The sequence below is a fragment of the Lepidochelys kempii genome, chromosome 10, assembly GCF_965140265.1.
Source record: "Lepidochelys kempii isolate rLepKem1 chromosome 10, rLepKem1.hap2, whole genome shotgun sequence".
In the NCBI taxonomy this organism is placed as follows: Eukaryota; Metazoa; Chordata; order Testudines; family Cheloniidae; genus Lepidochelys; species Lepidochelys kempii.
Genome location: NC_133265.1, coordinates 65650937 through 65670798, shown reverse-complemented (window position 1 = coordinate 65670798; position 19862 = coordinate 65650937). Strand labels below are relative to the sequence as shown.

The 19862-nt window shown below is 43.4% G+C and overlaps 1 protein-coding gene across 1 annotated transcript in view; it reads left to right on the top strand.

Moving 5' to 3' along the window:
• The window catches only part of LOC140894967 (NAD(P) transhydrogenase, mitochondrial-like), a 70427-nt gene that overhangs the window by 27473 nt on the left and 23092 nt on the right, over positions 1 to 19862 (top strand). The window contains exons 11-13 of the mRNA XM_073303975.1: positions 479 to 640; positions 3710 to 3820; positions 11863 to 12008. Coding sequence (XP_073160076.1) covers positions 479 to 640; positions 3710 to 3820; positions 11863 to 12008 — 419 coding nt within the window. The remainder of the gene's footprint in view (positions 1 to 478; positions 641 to 3709; positions 3821 to 11862; positions 12009 to 19862) is intronic.

Sequence of the window (19862 nt, the reverse complement as noted above, 5' to 3'; positions counted from 1 at the left end):
GTACTGAAGGAGATAATAGAGTTTCTACCAGTGGAATATTATTGAAATGTTTGTGTGGTCTGCCTGTTTCAATAATATACAGCTGCCACAATGTGGTCTGTTTTCCTACTAGAGCATTGAAGATTGTGAGACGTCATTGGAGAATCGATGCCATTTTTCATTTTGCTTTTATTAACTATTCTGCTATGCTTTGCGCAAGCTAAGTATTTTGCATTTCAGAGATTTTTATTGTTGGCATCTCCAGCTCTGGATCCTAAGACTGGAACAGATAAATTGGTGAACTGAATTCTACACTAGGCAAGGTTTAGTTCTGGCAGAAACAAGGAATAAAAATATAAAAGCATGTCTAGGAGCCTTCTGCTCCCATTGATGTCAAAGTTTCATTGGAACAGGGTTGGGTTCTTGCTCTGTTTTTATTTTATGACTAATAAAGAAAAATGCTTTTTTTATTCTTCTGAGCACGTGCTTTTCTTTTTAGGCTTGACAGGTGTTTTAGGATTGGGGCTTATTTCTCCTAATGCTGCTTTTACTCAAATGGTGACCACATTTGGTCTCGCTGGAATCGTTGGCTATCATACTGTCTGGGGTGTCACACCAGCCCTGCATTCACCCCTCATGTCAGTAACAAATGCAATTTCTGGTAAGTGCACTCCTTTCTTCTCTTGTGTGTTTTGTTATGAGAGATTTAGGGTCAAAGTCTCTGCTGGGACACTTATACAGATGGGGAAACTGAGACATAAAGGGGGTAAGTGATTTACCCAAGGCCAGAGAGTGGGTTACTGTTATAACTGGGATTAGAAGTCAGGAGTTCCTGCCTCTCAAATCCTTGCTCAGTGCTCTAAACAGTGCTGCCTTTAGTTTTTACTTCTATCCCCAGGGAAGTTCCCCACAGAGAACTCACTAGAATCACGCAGCCCAAGGGCTGAATGAGAAGCATCCCTTTTAAAGATAAAGCCAATATATTGGCTATTAAAGTTATATAACAGATACAAATATCTGTATGAGGAATGATAGGATGGGGAAGACTGTCACACACATCATGGCAATCACAAGAAATGGGTATGCCTAGCGTCACTGTACAAGGCACATTGTAGGCTCTATTCCTTTCCACATCCTTTGTCTGGTTTTGATCTGTGTAGGGGCCAGCTTGTACCTGGCTCTTTTATAGCTGGGGGAGGAGGGGGCGGCGGAGGCAAGAATGCAAGGAGTCTGGCACAACTGTAATCCCTACACTTGGCAGGGAGGAAGTGTAGAGACTCTTCTCTTACAGGGTAGGTCTACACTGCATCCTCCTTACATCAAAGTGTAGAGTACCTACTGCATGCCACACACACACCCCACAGCACAGTACAAATAACCATGTAGATGGTGAGGCACTGTTTAGGTGAGTAAAGACATGCCCGAGCCCTAGGGTATATACCTGACATGGCTCTCTATACACCCAAGCCATGACTCCATCTTTTACACTGTAGTTTTTAGCAGTGTAGTGACCTACTGCTGAAGCCTCTCCCTGCTACGGGAGAGGCTTCTTTCACTTGCTGGCAAGAATACTGTGGGAGACTGTGTCAAAAGCTTTGCTAAAGTCAAGGAACAACACGTCCACTGCTTTCCCTTCATCCACAGAGCCAGTTCGTCATAAAAGGCAATTAGATTAGTCAGGCATGACTTGCCCTTGGTGAATCCATGCGGGCTGTTCCTGATCACTTTCCTCTCCCCTAAGTGCTTCAGAATTGATTCCTTGAGGACCTGCTCCATGATTTTTCCAGGGACTGAGGTGAGGCTGACTGGCCTGTAGTTCCCAGGATCCTCCTTCTTCCCTTTTTTAAAGATGGGCACTACATTAGCCTTTTTCCAGTCATCTGGGACCTCCCCCGATCACCATGAGTTTTGAAAGATAATGGCCAATGGCTCTGCAACCACATCCGCCAACTCCTTTAGCACTCTTGGATGCAACGCATCCGGCCCCATGGACTTGTGCTCGTCCAGCTTTTCTAAATAGTCCGGAACCACTTCTTTCTCCACAGAGGGCTGGTCACCTCCTCCCCATGCTGTGCTGCTCAGTGCAGTAGTCTGGGAGCTGACCTTGTTCGTGAAGACAGAGGCAAAAAAAGCATTGAGTACATTAGCTTTTTCCACATCCTCTGTCACTAGGTTGCCTCCCTCATTCAGTAAGGGGCCCACACTTTCCTTGACTTTCTTCTTGTTGTTAACATACCTGATGAAACCCTTCTTGTTACTCTTAACATCTCTTGCTAGCTGCAACTCCAGGTGGGATTCGGCCTTCCTGATTACACTCCTGCATCCCCGAGCAATATTTTTATATTCATCCCTGGTCATTTGTCCAATCTTCCACTTCTTGTAAGCTTCTTTTTTGTATTTAAGAGCAGCAAGGATTCACTGTTAAGCCAAGCTGGTCGCCTGCCATATTTACTATACTTCTACACATCGGGATGGTTTGTCCCTATAACCTCAATAAGGATTCTTTAAAATACAGCCAGCTCTCCTGGACTCCTTTCCCCCTCATGTTATTCTCTCAGGGGATCTTGCCCATCAGTTCCCTGAGGGAGTCTAAGTCTGCTTTTCTGAAGTCCAGGGTCTGTATTCTGCTGCTCTCCTTTCTTCCTTGTGTTAGGATCCTGAACTCGACCATTTCATGGTCACTGCCTCCCAGGTTCCCATCCACTTTTGCTTCCCCTACTAATTCTTCCCGGTTTGTGAGCAGCAGGTCAAGAAGAGCTCTGCCCCTAGTTGGTTCCTCCAGAACTTGCACCAGGAAATTGTCCCCTACGTTTTCCAAAAACTTCCTGGATTGCCTCTGCACCACTGTATTGCTCTCCCAGCAGATATCAGGGTGATTGAAGTCTCCCATGAGAACCAGGGCCTGCGATCTAGTAACTTCTGCGAGTTGCCGGAAGAAAGCCTCATCCACCTCGTCCATATGATGAATAATAACATAGTAGTGATCTCACAAGTAGTGTGCTTCAGAGGTGGGCAAAAACTGAATTTCTTGGAACCTAGACCACAGCTAAGATTATCAAAATGTGTCTTCACTCAGCTTCCTGAAGAAGTGAGATGCAATACTATCTAAATGTGATGGATTTCATGTGGTAATAACCTCAGCAATACTCTGCTTATACTATTTATTAATCATGTTTGTTAGGTTATTGCCTAAGGACCCACCAGGATTGGGGCCCCACTGTGCTGGGAACTGTTCAAACACAGAGTAGCAGACAGTCCCTGCCCCCAAGAGTTTACAATCTCAATAGACCAGACAGGCACTGTGTGGGGGAAAGGGCTAGAACACACAAACAGAGTGAACGGCGTGATGGCAGCAAACATAATCATTTGGGGGGTGGTAGTTAGGAGGTGATAAGCTAAATGGAAAGAAAGCTGAGGGAAGAGAGGATGAGGGGAACAGGGCAGGGGAGAAGAGAACAAGAGGCAGTTGTGGAGAGAAATTGACGTGAAGAGACTTGTGAGGGAGAACTGGGAGAAGGTGTGAGCAAACAGCCAACTAGCACCGGGTACAGAAAGGCCAGTCAAAACCATAGAAAGTTCTGTGGATTGCAGAAGGTCCCTGGTTTGGCTCCTTCTTCCCCTACTGGCTTCAGTGTCTCACTGGTTCCTTCCTTGCTGCAGCTGATCAATTATTTATTTATTCTTTGTATGTATTTTGTCATCAAGTATTGATTTATTCTGTTTTCTTTAGGTCTTACTGCTGTTGGAGGTTTGGTTTTAATGGGTGGATCTTACCTTCCTTCTAGCTTGCCTCAAACACTAGCCTTACTAGCTGCATTTGTTTCTTCTGTCAATATTGCAGGTGAGCAATGTTTTCTTCTATATCTTATGAATGAATACCTATGTATGCTGACTCTATAGGACATATATGTTTCTGTACATTGGTGCATGACATTTCTATGCTGTGTGAAATGCCATCCGCTAACCACTTGTGGAAAACTTGTGCAGATTCTGGATTGTAACCATAAGCTACGACAAACATACATTCAAATCCTTCAGCAAATACCACTAGACACTCCTGAATCTTACACCTGTAGTGCAGAGGTCATTTTTCTGTTTGATGAAATTCTCTGGGCCATTAAAATGGCTTCTAAATTTGTACTTGCAAGTTTTCGCACACTAAAAACCTTCATTTACACTCAGAAACTTGATTGTGAGATATTTAGCCACCCCATGTGCATGCACACATGCTGTTTACATTTCTCAAAATGTGCATGCCCAACACTGCATGTGCAGATTTAGAATCTGGACTGAGTCCTTGTTGAATTAAATTATAATTTGTTGAAGCTGAACATTTTACAGGCCAGAGATTTTGTCTGTTGGCATTTTTGTATCTGAATTTTAATAGACAAGGAAATAGACAAACTGAGAAATTGGATTCTACCGTAAGCAAAGCTGGAGGCCAGGAGAAGGTCCCTTTGAAAATTTGGCTCTAGTGGTATTTTAATTTCCTCAGATTTGTTGCACATAACCTTAAATAGATTAACTTGGTTTTATAATAGTAAATGCCTGTGTGGAAGCTTATGTTAGGAGTAACAGTTTCTGTAGCAGAAATAAGTAGCTAACCTGTAAAGCGTCTGCTCTAAGAGAACACAGTAAAGGGTCAACACTATCACATTTTACTCATTTCCCTCCTCAACCCCAACACTGTAGATATTTCTAGTATTCAATGTGACTAAAGTTATGCACCTCAGACAATAATAAGGTACCTAAATAAGTGGCCTGATTTTCAGAGGTGATGAGCCTCTGGTGCTCCCACTGAGGTCAAAAGGACCTCAGCATCTCTGAAAATCAGGTGAAAAGACAGGTACCTAATTATGGACATGGATGTCTAGTTTTTCAGGCACCCAGGTTTGGAAAGCTTCAGCCTACAAAGACATCTGTGCCAGCAGCCCAGCATGCACGAGCAACCTGATAACAACAAACCATTGTACAAGCACGCCACAGTGGAGAGGGGGAAATGGTTAAGAAAACAAGATTCCAAGGGCTCATTATAAACAATTGCAAGCCAAAACCCATTTTCAAATTTAACTGAAATACCTGTGTGCCAATTTAACTTGGATCAGATTCCATGTTGTAAAGAATTAGAGTTCTGTTTTCAGATGGAAAGCTGTATTTTTTTCTTCTAGAATGTTGCAGTTCCAGTGGGAAGCTAAAATATCAGCAAGGGAATAGCTATAAAGGCTTTCAATACTCTCTTAATCAAATATCAACCTAATACTTGAAATTGGAGAGTATGTACCATAGTGTATAGTGCTTATATGGCTCCCATGTCTGTAGTATTTGAGCACCTTACAATCTTGTTTTAATGCTTTTATCCTCTCAAAATCCCTATGAGGTTGGAATGTGCTATTGTCTCCATTTTACAGATGGGGAACTGAGGCATGAAGAGGCTAAAGCCCAGACTTTTAAAGGTTTTTATGCATTGCTTCACTCAGAGTTTCAATGCTTAACTGATTAAAGGAGCCTAAATCTCATTTTCAAAGGTAATTTAGGTATGTAAGAACCACACAGATTGGAAGTGGGATTTTGGCTCCTCAGTGCCTAAATCCTATTGAAAATGATATTTAGGATCCTAAATTTGTTAGGAGTTGCAATGCTGAGCCAATCCAGTCCAGGTTCAGGGGCATATGGTTGGGGGAAGGCTCCATGCAGTTTCCCCCCTCACTTACACACCAACAGTAGGTCTGGCCACAATCTGACCCCTAATATTATATTAGCTGTATGGGACTTCTCCAGCCTCTCGATATCATTGTGCACAAATCAGTCCTGATTCATTGAAAATTATTTTTGACCTTTTCTGAAAGTTGAAGAATGAATGAAGAATTCTGCTGACCTTTTAATTATGACACTTTAGAGAGAGGAATGTTGTGGGGATAAAGTGCCCAAGGAGTGAATTCATAACACAGAGGATTACTTTCTCTAGGACATTGAATCAAATTCCATAGTTGTCTGTCTCTCTTTCTCTCTTTCTTGCTTTCTCTGTGTCAGATAGTTCTTCCTCCAGTGAATAAGGTTCATTCCTATCTTGCCATGCTGTCTGTCCTCTGTGTAAAGAGCTTTCTCTGCCCAATAATTGCCTTTAAATGCCCTGTCCTCCTTCTGACCACTAACAGGCAAATCTTGTACCAGCTGTACAGCTTGTGTAACAGGGTTGGTCATTCATGCCAAAGCAGCAGGGGAAAGAATTTCCCTTCCCTGAAAGCCATGGGGCCAGGGCCGTCCCACAACATTTTGGCACCTGAGGTAGGAAGCTCAAATGACGCCCCCATGTCCCCTCGCTTGGGCCAAAACTTTGAAAGGTCTCAATTCTGTCTTCTTTCTGTTCTACTCCTCTCATGGTACTGCTCTGCTACCTACCCCAATAGAGGAGAACTAACAACTTAAAATGCCTTGTTCAAAAATTTTAAGTAATACTTAACTTTCAAATGCCTGAACAGCAAATGTAACTTTTCTTGTCTGCACAGTAAACACTGGCATTTTTATCTGTTTGAATAATCAAAGTGGTGCTTTCCGTGCCTTCTTGGTTGCAAAGATTTGAACTGCTTCCTGAAGGTCCACAGTCTGGGCCAGCTCACGCTCTATTGAGGTGGTTGCAAGGCCGACCAGCCTCTCCTGTGTCATTGTGGAGCGTAGATGTGTTTTTTATTAACTTCAGCTTGGAGAAGCTGCGTTCTCTACTGGCAACTGTTACAGGAAGTGTTAGAAGTATGCGCAGAATGACAAAAGCATTTGCAAAGAGGGTGTTCATCTTATTTGTGCACATATATTCCAGAACAGCCTTTGGAGTTGATCCTGCTGAAATGTATCTTGAAAGGGCTTTCAGTTCATCACCGAAATCTCTTGCATCATGCATGTCATCATGTGTCAACACTGTCTCTAGTGTCCTGCATTGCTGGTGTAGGTCTTCTTCAGGTATAGTGAGGAGTTTTGGAATATCATACAACATCCCAAATATACTGCTTTGTTCCTTGAGCTGCATGAAATGTTCTTCAACTGACTGCATTGCACAATCTAGCACCTGGTTAAAGAATTCAACTTTGAATTGTTGTTTGGGGTCTCTTATGGGATTATCCCATGCCTCATAATCAAAATGTCTTATTCTTTGGTGACTCTTGTATTCTTGAATGGGTGGGAAAATAGCTTCAGTGTGAAGTTCCTCTGCCAACGTCTGTGCACTCTTCAGAACGTTTTGAAATCCCTCATCTGACTGGTAAGACTGTAGGTATGACTTTGCTTTGTCCAGTTGTTCCATTGCTCCAGATATATCAAGGTCAACACCTTGGAGTCTCTTGCTTCCAATATTTATTTCAAACAGTGTGTCATGCCACAACACTAAGTCACACAGAAATTTGAAGTTATGTATGTTTCTGGTGATTCCATTTCCCTTTGCCACTGTTCTCCCACGAACAGTTCCTGTCATAGCATTCAGAGTAGCAACCATGTTAGTCTGTATGTGCAAAAAGGAGTACTTGTGGCACCTTAGAAAGTAACAAATTTATTTGAGCATAAGCTTTCGTGAGCTACAGCTCACTTCATCGGATGCATTCAATGGAAAATATAGTGGGGAGATTTTATATAGAGAGAGAACATGAAACAATGGGTGTTACCATACACACTGTAATGAGAGTGATCAGGTAAGGTGAGCTATTACCAGCAGGAGAGGGAAAAAAACCCAAAACCTTTTGTAGTGATAACCAAGGTGGGTCATTTCCAGCAGTTGACAAGAACGTGTGAGGAACAATGTGGGGGGAGAGGGGGAATAAACATGGGGAAATAGTTTTACTTTGTGTAATGACCCATCCACTCCCAGTCTTTATGCAAGCCTAATGTAATAGTGTCCAGTTTGCAAATTAATTCCAATTCAGCAGTCTCTCCTTGGAGTCTGGTTTTGAAGTTTTGTTGTTGAAGAATTGCCACTTTTAGGTCTGGAATCGAGTGACCAGAGAGGTTGAAGTGTTCTCTGACTGGTTTTTGAATGTTATAATTCTTGACGTCTGATTTGTGTCCGTTTATTCTTTTATGTAGAGACTGTCCAGTTTGGCCAATGTACATGGCAGAGGGGCATTGCTGGCATATGATGGCATATATCACATTGGTAGATGTGCAAGTGAACGAGCCTCTGATTGGCTGATGTGATTAGGCCCTATGATGGTGTCCCCTGAATAGATATGTGGACTCAGTTGGCAACAGGCTTTGTTGCAAGGATAGGTTCCTGGGTTAGTGTTTTTGTTGTATGGTGTGTGGTTGCTGGTGAGTATTTGCTGTTGGGGGGCTGTCTGTAAGCAAGGACTGGCCTGTCTCCCAAGATCTGTGAGAGTGATGGGTTGTCGTTCAGGATAGGTTGTAGATCCTTGATCATGCATTGGAGAGGTTTTAGTTGGGGGCTGAAGGTGATGGCTAGTGGTGTTCTGTTATTTTCTTTGTTGGGCCTGTCCTGTAGTAGGTGACTTCTGGGTACTCTTCTGGCTCTGTCAATCTGTTTCTTCATTTCAGCAGGTGGGTATTGTAGTTGTAAGAACGCTTGATAGAGATCTTGTAAGTGTTTGTCTCTGTCTGAGGGGTTAGAGCAAATGTGGTTGTATCATAGAACTTGGCTGTAGACAATGGATCGTGTGGTGTGGTCTGGAGGCATGTAGGTAGGAATAGCGGTCAGTAGGTTTCCAGTATAGGGTGATGTTTATTTCAGAGTAACAGCTGTGTTAGTCTGTATTCGCAAAAAGAAAAGGAGTACTTGTGGCACCTTAGAGACTAACCAATTTATTTGAGCATGAGCTTTCGTGAGCTACAGCTCACTTCATTGGATGCATACTGTGGAAACTGCAGAAGACATTATATACACACACAGACCATGAAACAATACCTCCTCCCACCCCACTGTCCTGCTGGTAATAGCTTATCTAAAGTGATCATCAAGTTGGGCCATTTCCAGCACAAATCCAGGTTTTCTCACCCTCTGCCCCCCCCCCCAATTCACTCTCCTGCTGGTAATAGCCCATCCAAAGTGACCAGGATGGGCTATTACCAGCAGGAGAGTGAGTTTGGGGGGCGGGGGGGACGGAGGGTGAGAAAACCTGGATTTATGCTGGAAATGGCCCAACTTGATGATCACTTTAGATAAGCTATTACCAGCAGGACAGTGGGGTGGGAGGAGGTATTGTTTCATGGTCTCTGTGTGTATATAATGTCTTCTGCAGTTTCCACGGTATGCATCCGATGAAGTGAGCTGTAGCTCACGAAAGCTCATGCTCAAATAAATTGGTTAGTCTCTAAGGTGCCACAAGTACTCCTTTTCTTTTTGGTGATGTTTATGTGACCATTGCTTATTAGCACTGTAGTGTCCGGGAAGTGGATCCCTTGTGTGGACTGGTCCAGGCTGAGGTTGATGGTGGGATGGAAATTGTTGAAATCATGGTGGAATTCCTCAAGGGCTTCTTTTCCATGGGTCCAGATGATGAAGATGTCATCAATGTAGCGCAAATAGAGTAGGGGCATTAGGGGACGAGAGCTGAGGAAGCGTTGTTCTAAGTCAGCCATAAAAATGTTGGCATACTGTGGGGCCATGCGGGTACCCATAGCAGTGCCGCTGATTTGAAGGTATACATTGTCCCCAAATGTGAAATAGTTGTGGGTGAGGACAAAGTCACAAAGTTCAGCCACCAGGTTTGCTGTGACTTTATCGGGGATACTGTTCCTGACGGCTTGTAGTCCATCTTTGTGTGGCTAGGATGGTGTTTTCAGGAAGATCACCGATGGATTGTAGTTTCCTCAGGAAGTCAGTTGTCTCGAAGATCACTAGGAGTGCTGGTAGCGTAGGGCCTGAGGAGAGAGTCTACACAGCCAGACAATCCTGCTGTCAGGGTGCCAATGCCTGAGATGATGGGGTGTCCAGGATTCCCACGTTTATGGATCTTGGGTAGCAGATAGAATACCCCTGCTCGTGGTTCTAGGGGTGTGTCTATGCGGATTTGTTCATGTGCTTTTTCAGGGAGTTTCTTGAGCAGATGGTGTAGTTTCTTTTGGTAACCCTCAGTGGGATCAGAGGGTAATGGCTTGTAGAAAGTGGTGCTGGAGAGCTGTCTACCAGCCTCTTGTTCATATTCCGACCTATTCATGATGACAACAGCACCTCCTTTGTCAGCCTTTTTGATTATGATGTCAGAGTTGTTTCTGAGGCTGTGGAGGCATTGTATTCTGCACGGCTGAGGTTATGGGGCAAGTGATGCTGCTTTTCCACAATTTCAGCCCGTGCACATCGGCGGAAGCACTCTATGTAGAAGTCCAGTCTGTTGTTTTGACCTTCAGGAGGAGTCCACCCAGAATCCTTCTTTTTGTAGTGTTGGTAGGAAGGTCTTTGTGGGTTAGTATGCTGTTCAGAGGTGTGTTGGAAATATTCCTTGAGTCGGAGACATCGAAAATAGGATTCTAGGTCCCCCACACTCTTCTCTGATCTACACTTTTCTTCAGGAATTTGCATGGTTACATCCATTTGAGATGGAGATTTGGATGCTGCAGTAGCTGCCAGGTCACCTGCACTCTGACTAACTGGAAGATCAGGCATCTCCTCACCACTCACATCCTCACTGGGACTGGAAGGCTCACCGTGAACATTTGTGTCTATGTATCTCAGGAGAGCTCCTTCCTGCTTAGATAGAAAAGCTTCCTTTGCTTTCTTTCTTTTTCTGAATGCTGCCCCAGAGTGGCGTTTTCTTCTTTCACTCATGACTGCTGTTCTGTGCCGTCAATAATGGCTCTCAACACTCAATTGAAGAGGACAAATAAGCAAGCTGATAGCAGGGCCTGAGTGAGGGAAGATATCAGTGTCTTAAGGGCCTAACTGGCTCCTGCTACTTCAGTTGACTGCCTGTTCTCCTCAAGTGGGTTCATGGAAGCAGCAGGAAACAGGAAGGTCCCTGAGAAGTTGGTGTTAATCAGTCCAGGCTCCTGGGGGTGCTAGAGAGGTACGTAAGAGGCTCCTCCTCCTCTCTCTCCCTGCAGCTCCTGCTGCTTTCTGTTATTCCCTCTCCCCTTTTGTCCTGCCTGCCTGTTATATCTCTTGTGCCCTCCTTCCTCCAGCACAGCACTCCACCATCTCTGTGCACCTAGAGCAGAAAGAATACATATGCACCAGCAGCAGACAGAATTTGCTGCACTCTGGGTCCTTGTGGCACACCCCCCCACAGTCTGGCACCTGAGGTGGCCACCTCAGTTCACCTCATGGTAAGGCCAGCCCTGCATGGGGCAGCAGAAGAGCTGGTTCATGACTTCTGTTGCAGTCTTAAGATTGCAGTAGTCTCTGCTGCTTGTTTTATCTAACTCTGCAGGTCTGTGGAATAGCCAATAGATCCACATACTCCCAGACCCACCAGTCCCTTCCATGGACTACCCCTACCAAAGTCTCCAAACTTCTACTACATTGTGGAGTTCAGCTTTGTAGTGTGCAGGGTGTGTAGGCCCCATGCAGGGCCTCCCAGAATCCTCTCCACTTCCCTTTGTCCTGTAGGATTACAGTAGTCCTGCTGCCTCCTATGTACCCTCAGAGGAAAGAGGGAGGTGCGATGATTTGGCCTTCAGAGCAGTAAGTTTGATGCTGAAAAATCTTATTAAAAAAACACAGCAGTTGGGTAACAGAACTGAATATGCTAGTTCTGCAAGGGACAGAAGAGAAGGCAGTTTGCTAACCACATTTGAGAAAAAATTGCAATCAAAATAGTTTGCAGAATGCAAACATAATACAGAGGTAACCCTCACCAACTGTAAAGGAGTGTTTTTTATTCATAGGAATGTACGTGCAAGGATTCCTGTCTTCTTATTCTTACAGTTCAAATGTATATTTCCCAACAGGCGGTTTCTTAATTACACAACGAATGCTGGATATGTTCAAACGACCTACAGACCCACCAGAATATAATTATCTCTACCTCCTTCCTGGAGCAGTGTTTGTTGGAGGATATGGTGCCTCTCTTGCCAGTGGATATAACATTGAACAGGTCAGACAACATTCAGATTTATTTTGCTCAGTTATCAGGTTAGCAATCTAAGCAGCTAGGCTCAGTTATGCTAGCAAAGCTAAATAAATGAAGGGCCTGATTCTGCAAATACTTACTGTTGGCCTTAATAGTTACCAGTATATATAATAAGGAACTATTCACAGTAATAGGTACTTGGCTCAGTATTTGCAGAATTGAGCCCCTAATTTTTTTAGTATTGGCCAAACTATTGAGTTACATGTGCAAATATTCTCCATCCCTTTTCACTGGATCATGGAATCTCTAGTTTCCTAGTAATCTGTCCATCACTAAGAGCGAGGAAAAAACAGTTTTATAGCGTTTCTGTATCCCACAGTCCTTATTTGAGCAAAACTCATTTCATTCAATAAAAGACTGCAGAATTTGGCTCTGCATTTCCATTCCATGATGGTCTGTTTGTCCTTTCATGGGTTTCTTAAGGAAAGTGAGATACAGTCAAGTTACTGTGTCACCTTACAGGGAAAAATTTTTGCATGTGTGAGTTTTAAAAAAAAAGTTTGTTGAAATACAGCATGGAATTTCTGAAGTAGACGGTGGTAGATGTAATATTGTTCAATATTGGCTTTTCTGAATCACTTTTAAATAGTCACAAAGATCACAGGCTGCACTTTACATCACTTCCCAGCATCCTAACAACACAAAACATATCTACCCCCTCTATAACAAACCTCGGAATGTGCTCTTGTTGTGTAGAACAGAATCTTTAGATGTAGCTCTTTGCAAGAAGAAATTCTTCAATCAACTATCAACTGGATTGAGCAAAATTGGTGACCTAAAGAATATATATACTTGCAGAGACCCCACAGAATCAGTTACTTGCCTTGGCATAACAATAATGTTTCTGCATTGGTTGAGAGGTTCATCTTGGTGTCCTGGCAATATTTGGAAGGCAGAGTTTCTGTAAACTCTTTGAACAAGTTCTTTTTGCTTTAGTAAGAAATCCTCCTGCTCTTACTATTTTTAAAAATGATTATTATTTATTATTTGTTGAGCGCCTTGAGAGTGCATGGCAGTTTACAGGCGTAAAAGTATATAAGGTCCCTATCCCAAGGAGTTTACATTTTAAACTGGATAGACAATGCAGTTCTGCTTTTGCAGTTGAACTAAGCTTCTTAAAAGATTTACTATTTCAACAAACTTTTTTTTAAAACTCTCACACACACATTTTTTCCCAACATCTTTATTAATGACCTGGATGTAGGTATAGAGAGCATACTGATCAGGTTTGTAGATGACACAAAGCTGGGGGAGTTGCCAATACTTTGGAGGATAGAACTAAAATTCAGAGGGATCTTGATAAATTGGAGAACTGGGCTATAGACAACAAAATGAAACTCAACAAAGACAAATGTAAGGTGCTACATTTAGGGAAGAAAAACCAAATGCACAAATACAGAATGGGAGATAACTGGCTTGGCACCAGCACTGCTGAGAAGTATTGGGAGTTGTGGTGGATCACAACCTCAACATGAGTCAGCAATTGGGTGCTGTTGCAAAAAAAAAAAGCAAATGCAATTTTAGGTTGCATTAACAGAGGCATAGCATGCAAGTCACATGAAGTGGTGGTACCACTCTACTCAGCACTGGTTAGGCCTCACCTGGAGTACTGTGTCCAATTTTGGTCACCAATGTATAGAAAGGATGTAGAGAAACTGGAAAGGATCCAGAGGCGAGTGACAAAGATGAATCAAGGGGGTGGAATGTAAACCATATGAGCAAAGGCTGAAGTAATTGGGTATGTTCAGATTAAGGGGGGATATGATAGCGGTCTTCAAATATTTGAAAGGCTGCCATAAAAAAGATGGAGAAAAGTTGTTCTCTTTTGCCATAGAGGGCAGGACAAGAGGCAATGGGTTCAAACTACAGCATAATAGATTTAGATTGAACCTCAGGAAAAGCTTCCTAACTGTAATAACAGTAGGATAATGAAACAGAATGCCTGGGGAGGTTCTTGAAGCTCCTTCACTGGAGGTTTTCAAAAGGAGGCTGGATAACCAGCTGTCTTGGATGGTTTAAACACAACAAATCCTGCATCTTGACAGTGGGTTAGACTAGATGACCCTTGTGGTCCTGTCTAACCCTCTGATTCTAATTCACTTCCAAATTCTTAGCTATTATTCTAAATACAGACACCAGAAGCTGAGTCGTTATTTCATTTCTGAGATAGTCTAAGCAACAAGTTATGGTTGCTGAAGACACTGAAAGAAAGTATTCTGTGAAGCAAATGGCCTGATAGTAATCAGAACCCCCAACAGAATTGAACTGGTCCTCTCCTACTAACCCTTAGGACTTCCCTCCACCCACAAAGGTGATCATCACCAAAAATCTGGAAAAAATGAGGTGTCAATTTTCATTAATTCTTTAAAGTGCTTTAAATAAAACCATTTCAGGAAAGGAAGCTGATAAGTATCCTGGAATTTATCAGAAGGTCAGTTAGCAGTCACTAGGCAAAGTAATAGAGCTTATTTCCCAAACAGCTGTATCAGGGATAGTTTTTCAATCGGACCCCGTTCTTTGAAGCTATACTAAACTACTAGTCTGGGATACCTGATACTTCGGTTAAAGGAATTAAACAATACAATTGGCTCCAGGAAATAATACACCAAAGAGTGCTGATAGTAAAAATGTAATATCTAATAAATACCTTGCTGAGCTACAGAGCAGAAGAAGAACTGGAAACAGTAGTGGAGGTTTATAGCTTATTTTCTAGATACAAATAAATCAATAGCTCAGTGTATCCTTCCTGGATTTGGACCTAAAACCACAAGGACCAGGCCAATAGTTAGAGAGACATTGGGCCAAATTCTCTGCTGGTGTAAATGGACAAAATGCTATTGAAGTCAAAGGACCTGCACTCCTTTACACCAATATAAAATATGGGCATTAGATGTTTCCCAAATAGTGACACACTTTGAAAAAGTAGGATGTATGTAGGGGTTACGGATAGGATTCTAGAAGGAGAATTATCTGGTAATTTCTAATAGAGCTGCAAACCTGAATGTGCAGCCCAAATTGACACCATTAAAATTATTTTAGTGCTAGTCCTTCTAGCCTGTTGCCTGGATCCTAATTATGATACAGTAACTCCTCGCTTAACGTTGTAGTTATGTTCCTGAAAAATGCGACTTTAAGCAAAACGATCTTAAGCAAATCCAATTTCCCCATAAGAATTAATGTAAATGAGGGGGTTAGATTCTAGGGAAATTTTTTCACCAGACAAAAAACTATATTACACAGTATAAGTTTTAAACAAACAATTTAATACTGTACACAGCAATGATGATTGTGAAGCTTGGTTGAGGTGGTGAATTCAGAGGGTGGAAGAGGGTGGGATATTTCCCAGGGGATGCCTTACTGCTAAATGATGAACTAGCACTCAGCTGAGCCCTCAAGGGTTAACACATTGTTAATGTAGCCTCACACTCTATAAGGCAGCACGAATGGAGGGAGGGGAGACAGCATGGTAGACAGAGACACACACCCTGTGTGGGGGAGAGAGAGAGAGAGATGCATTGCCCCTTTAAGTACACTGACTCCACTCTAAGTACATTGCCTTTGGATCAGGAACTTGAGAGCAAGCTCTCTCCGTCCTGAGTCCTGTCCTGTCTCCACCCTGCTCTAGATGGAGAAGGGGTAAGCAGAGGGCAGGACGGGGGGAGGGGGACACCCTAACATTAGCCCCCCTCTTCTCCCCTGTTCCCCCCCCCCCGCACCCGCACGCACACACACATCAAGGCAGAGGACAGGAGCAGCACATGGCAGTGGGGGAAGGGACACCTGAACTGTCCGCAATTGATAGCCTGCTGGACGGCTGCCCCAAAGGGAACTTAGGGGAGTCAGGAGCTGATAGGGGGGCTGCCGGTCCACCCTGGTTCCAAACACCCCCACCCCCACTGCAAGATGCAATGGGCTGCTCTTCCTGCAAGGAGTGGACAAAGCAGGCGGCTGCCAAAGACTTATAAGGGAGCATTGCGCAACTTTAAACGAGCATGTTCCCTATTTGATCAGCAACGTAGCAACGAAACAACATTAACCGGGATGACTTTAAGTGAGGAGTTACTGTACTATGTAGTCACATTTTTAGTAACAACCTGCAAAAAATGATCTTTGACAGGTGGTTGTCAGCTTCAGCTATTGATTTAGATGAATGGTAAACAAGTCCATTTGCAATGCTTCAGCAGTTGTTTGGTGGAAAAGGTTTCTTTGAAACTAATCATTCCTGAATCCCAGAAAAGCATTTTGTGCAAAGCAAGCATTGTTTAGTCAATATATTTCCCCACCCTTCTTTGACATGCTTGCAAGCGCCCCTGTTGGCGAGGCTTACTAGGGTAAATGGCCTTTAGAAATATTTACTCTCAGCATTTTCTCCCTGCCTCTTCCTCTCCCTTGTATAGATATATGGGCACTATGCTGACAAATCAGAATGGCTTACAGCAATTCTTAATAGTGCAGAAAGCAACCAACCACAGTATTGGAGGGCATCCCACCCTCCCATTTATGAGAATCTCATTTTTGATTGCTCTTTTTTTTCTCCCAACTTGGAAAGAGCATTTTGGATATGTGTCTTTTGTAGAAGATTTCAGTGTCGTCATTAGTGGGCGAAGTGACCCCTCCTGGTCTCTCCAAGCACTCCTTTTCTATGCCTCAGGCCATCGACTGTCTCTTGGCGAGGAATCACATGATTGTCCCATCTCAGATTGGGCTCTGGGTTGCAGTCCCATGGTATTAACTGTGATTTACCTGAGCAGGTCTGACTTACGCCAAACCCTGCAATTCTGTTCCTGCCAGGTCAATAATGGTGGTATTCAGTTATCAAGCAGCCTCCTTAAAGCAAAGTATCATTTATTTAGAACAAAAGCATTTCAGGGAAAACATGTCTAAAAATAATAATGATGATAACAAAACAGACTGCACAGACTTTTCCTCCCAAGGCTTACCATTCCCTGGATCTGGGGAAGGCCCAATTTCTTTAGATTCCCTCCACAGTCTCTCGCTCTCTGTCATACTGTCTACTTAGCACCTGTCAAGCCTCCCTCCTCCTGCCACCATCCCCGCTACCCCCCAAAGGCTTTTGACTGTTCGATCTCCATGTTCCAAGCCTGGCACAATGAGCTTGCATCTTCTTTGGAGACAGGATGCCTGGTCCTTGAACCTGATAATTTTGCCGTTGTCTTTCAAGTGTGTGCATGGGTTTTCTTATCTGGGAAGCCATTATGTTCCTTTCCTGCTGGTTCTTCCCACACCACAATATAAGTTAGATCAACACTTTCTAACTAAATAGAGGAAAATCCTACAGCCATATACAGTAACTTGCCCTCACTGACCCAGTCAGACACAATGTTCATAAAATTGTTACACTTCAGTATTAATAACACTGTTACATGTCAGCTCTACTTCTCCCACATTTAGCCCCTTTGAACAGTTCTTGAAAAGTACAGCAAGCAAAGGGTCTTGTGCTGGCCTTTTTGGACTTTTATGAGGGGGGTATGGAATGTCTTAGCTTCATTTGTTACTAGATGATTAGAGAATGGTGGGTATGCAGCCTATATTCTTTTTGTCATTGTCACGTTGTTTTAGATTCACGATTTTCAATGGATTCAGTAATACAGGTGGGGGAAAGGTAACATGAGCTTTCATGCTGTGAAATAAAATCACCATGTGCTTTTCAAACACGAGAAAGAACACCACATGTTATTTATAAATGCATCATCATGTAGGGATTTCAGAACATTTTGTGAATCAAAACACTTAAGAATCAAAGTAAGAGAAAATCAATGGGAATGATCTCATAGCATTACAATCTTTAAAATGCAATTTAAATGACTGATTCGATAAAATGCGTTTCTTCCACACACAAAGAAACTGCTGATTAAAACCATTTAAAAACACACCCAATGTAAAAGAGATGGTAAATGTAGCAAAGATAATTGTACTAAATTACTTTAAGCTTGAACTAATGTGTTATTAGTTTGTTACTCTAGGGAAAGAGTAGTAAGAACCCACACACATACACACTTGAAGATGAGTCACAATGGCAGGGCAATGAAGACTAATGCAAGAAAATACTAGTGCAATGGTTATGGAAATAACCAAAAATATGTACTCAAATATATGTCACTGGGGATTAAGGCTGTGTATTTGAGAAGTTTAGTCAGTGTCACTGCTGCAATGTTGGCAGAGTGGTGTGGCTGAGAAATACAGGAATAGAGAATGGAAAGGAGACAACTTAGCCCTGGTCTACACTAGGACTTTAGGTCGAATTTAGCAGCGTTAAATCGATTTAAACCTGCACCCGTCCACACAGTGAAGCCCTTTAATTCGACTTAAAGGGCTCTTAAAATCGATTTCCTTACTCCACCCCTGACAAGTGGATTAGCGCTTAAATCGACGTTCCCAGCTCGAATTTGGGGTACTGTGGACACAATTCGATGGTATTGGCCTCCGGGAGCTATCCCAGAGTGCTCCATTCTGACCGCTCTGGACAGCACTCTCAACTCAGATGCACTGGCCAGGTAGACAGGAAAAGAACCGCGAACTTTTGAATCTCATTTCCTGTTTGGCCAGCGTGGCAAGCTGCAGGTGACCATGCAGAGCTCATCAGCACAGGTGACCATGATGGAGTCCCAGAATCGCAAAAGAGCTCCAGCATGGACCGAACGGGAGGTACGGGATCTGATCGCTGTTTGGGGAGAGGAATCCGTGCTATCAGAACTCCGTTCCAGTTTTCGAAATGCCAAAACCTTTGTGAAAATCTCCCAGGGCATGAAGGACAGAGGCCATAACAGGGACCCGAAGCAGTGCCGCGTGAAACTGAAGGAGCTGAGGCAAGCCTACCAGAAAACCAGAGAGGCGAACAGCCGCTCTGGGTCAGAGCCCCAAACATGCCGCTTCTATGATGAGCTGCATGCCATTTTAGGGGGTTCAGCCACCACTACCCCAGCCGTGTTGTTTGACTCCTTCAATGGAGATGGAGGCAATACGGAAGCAGGTTTTGGGGACGAAGAAGATGAGGAGGAGGAGGAGGAGGTTGTAGATGGCTCACAGCAAGCAAGCGGAGAAACCGGTTTTCCCGACAGCCAGGAACTGTTTCTCACCCTAGACCTGGAGCCAGTACCCCCCGAACCCACCCAAGGCTGCCTCCTGGACCCAGCAGGCGGAGAAGGGACCTCTGGTGAGTGTACCTTTTAAAATGCTATACATGGTTTAAAAGCAAGCATGTGAAAGGATTACTTTGCCCTGGCATTTGCGGTTCTCCTAGATGTAGTCCTAAAGCCTTTGCAAAAGGTTTCTGGGGAGGGCAGCCTTATTTCGTCTTTCATGGTAGGACACTTTTATCACTCCAGGCCAGTAACACATACTCGGGAATCACTGTAGAACAAAGCATTGCAGTGTATGTTTGCTGGCATTCAACCAAAATCCGTTCTTTCTCTCTCTGTGTTATCCTCAGGAGAGTGAGATATAATTCATGGTCACCTGGTTGAAATAGGGTGCTTTTCTTCAGGGACACATTCCTGCTGGGCTGTTTGCCTGTGGCTGAACAGAAATGTTCCCCGCTGTTAGCCACGGGGAGGGGGGAGGGTTGAGGGGGTAGTCACGCGGTGGGAGGAGGCAAAATGCGACCTTGTAACGAAAGCACATGTGCTATGTATGTAATGTTAACAGCAAGGTTTACCCTGAAAGAGTGTAGCCACTGTTTTATAAAATGTGTGTTTTTAAATACCGCTGTCCCTTTTTTTTTCTCCACCAGCTGGATGTGTTTCAATGATCACAGGATCTTCTCCTTCCCAGAGGCTAGTGAAGCTTAGAAAGAAAAAA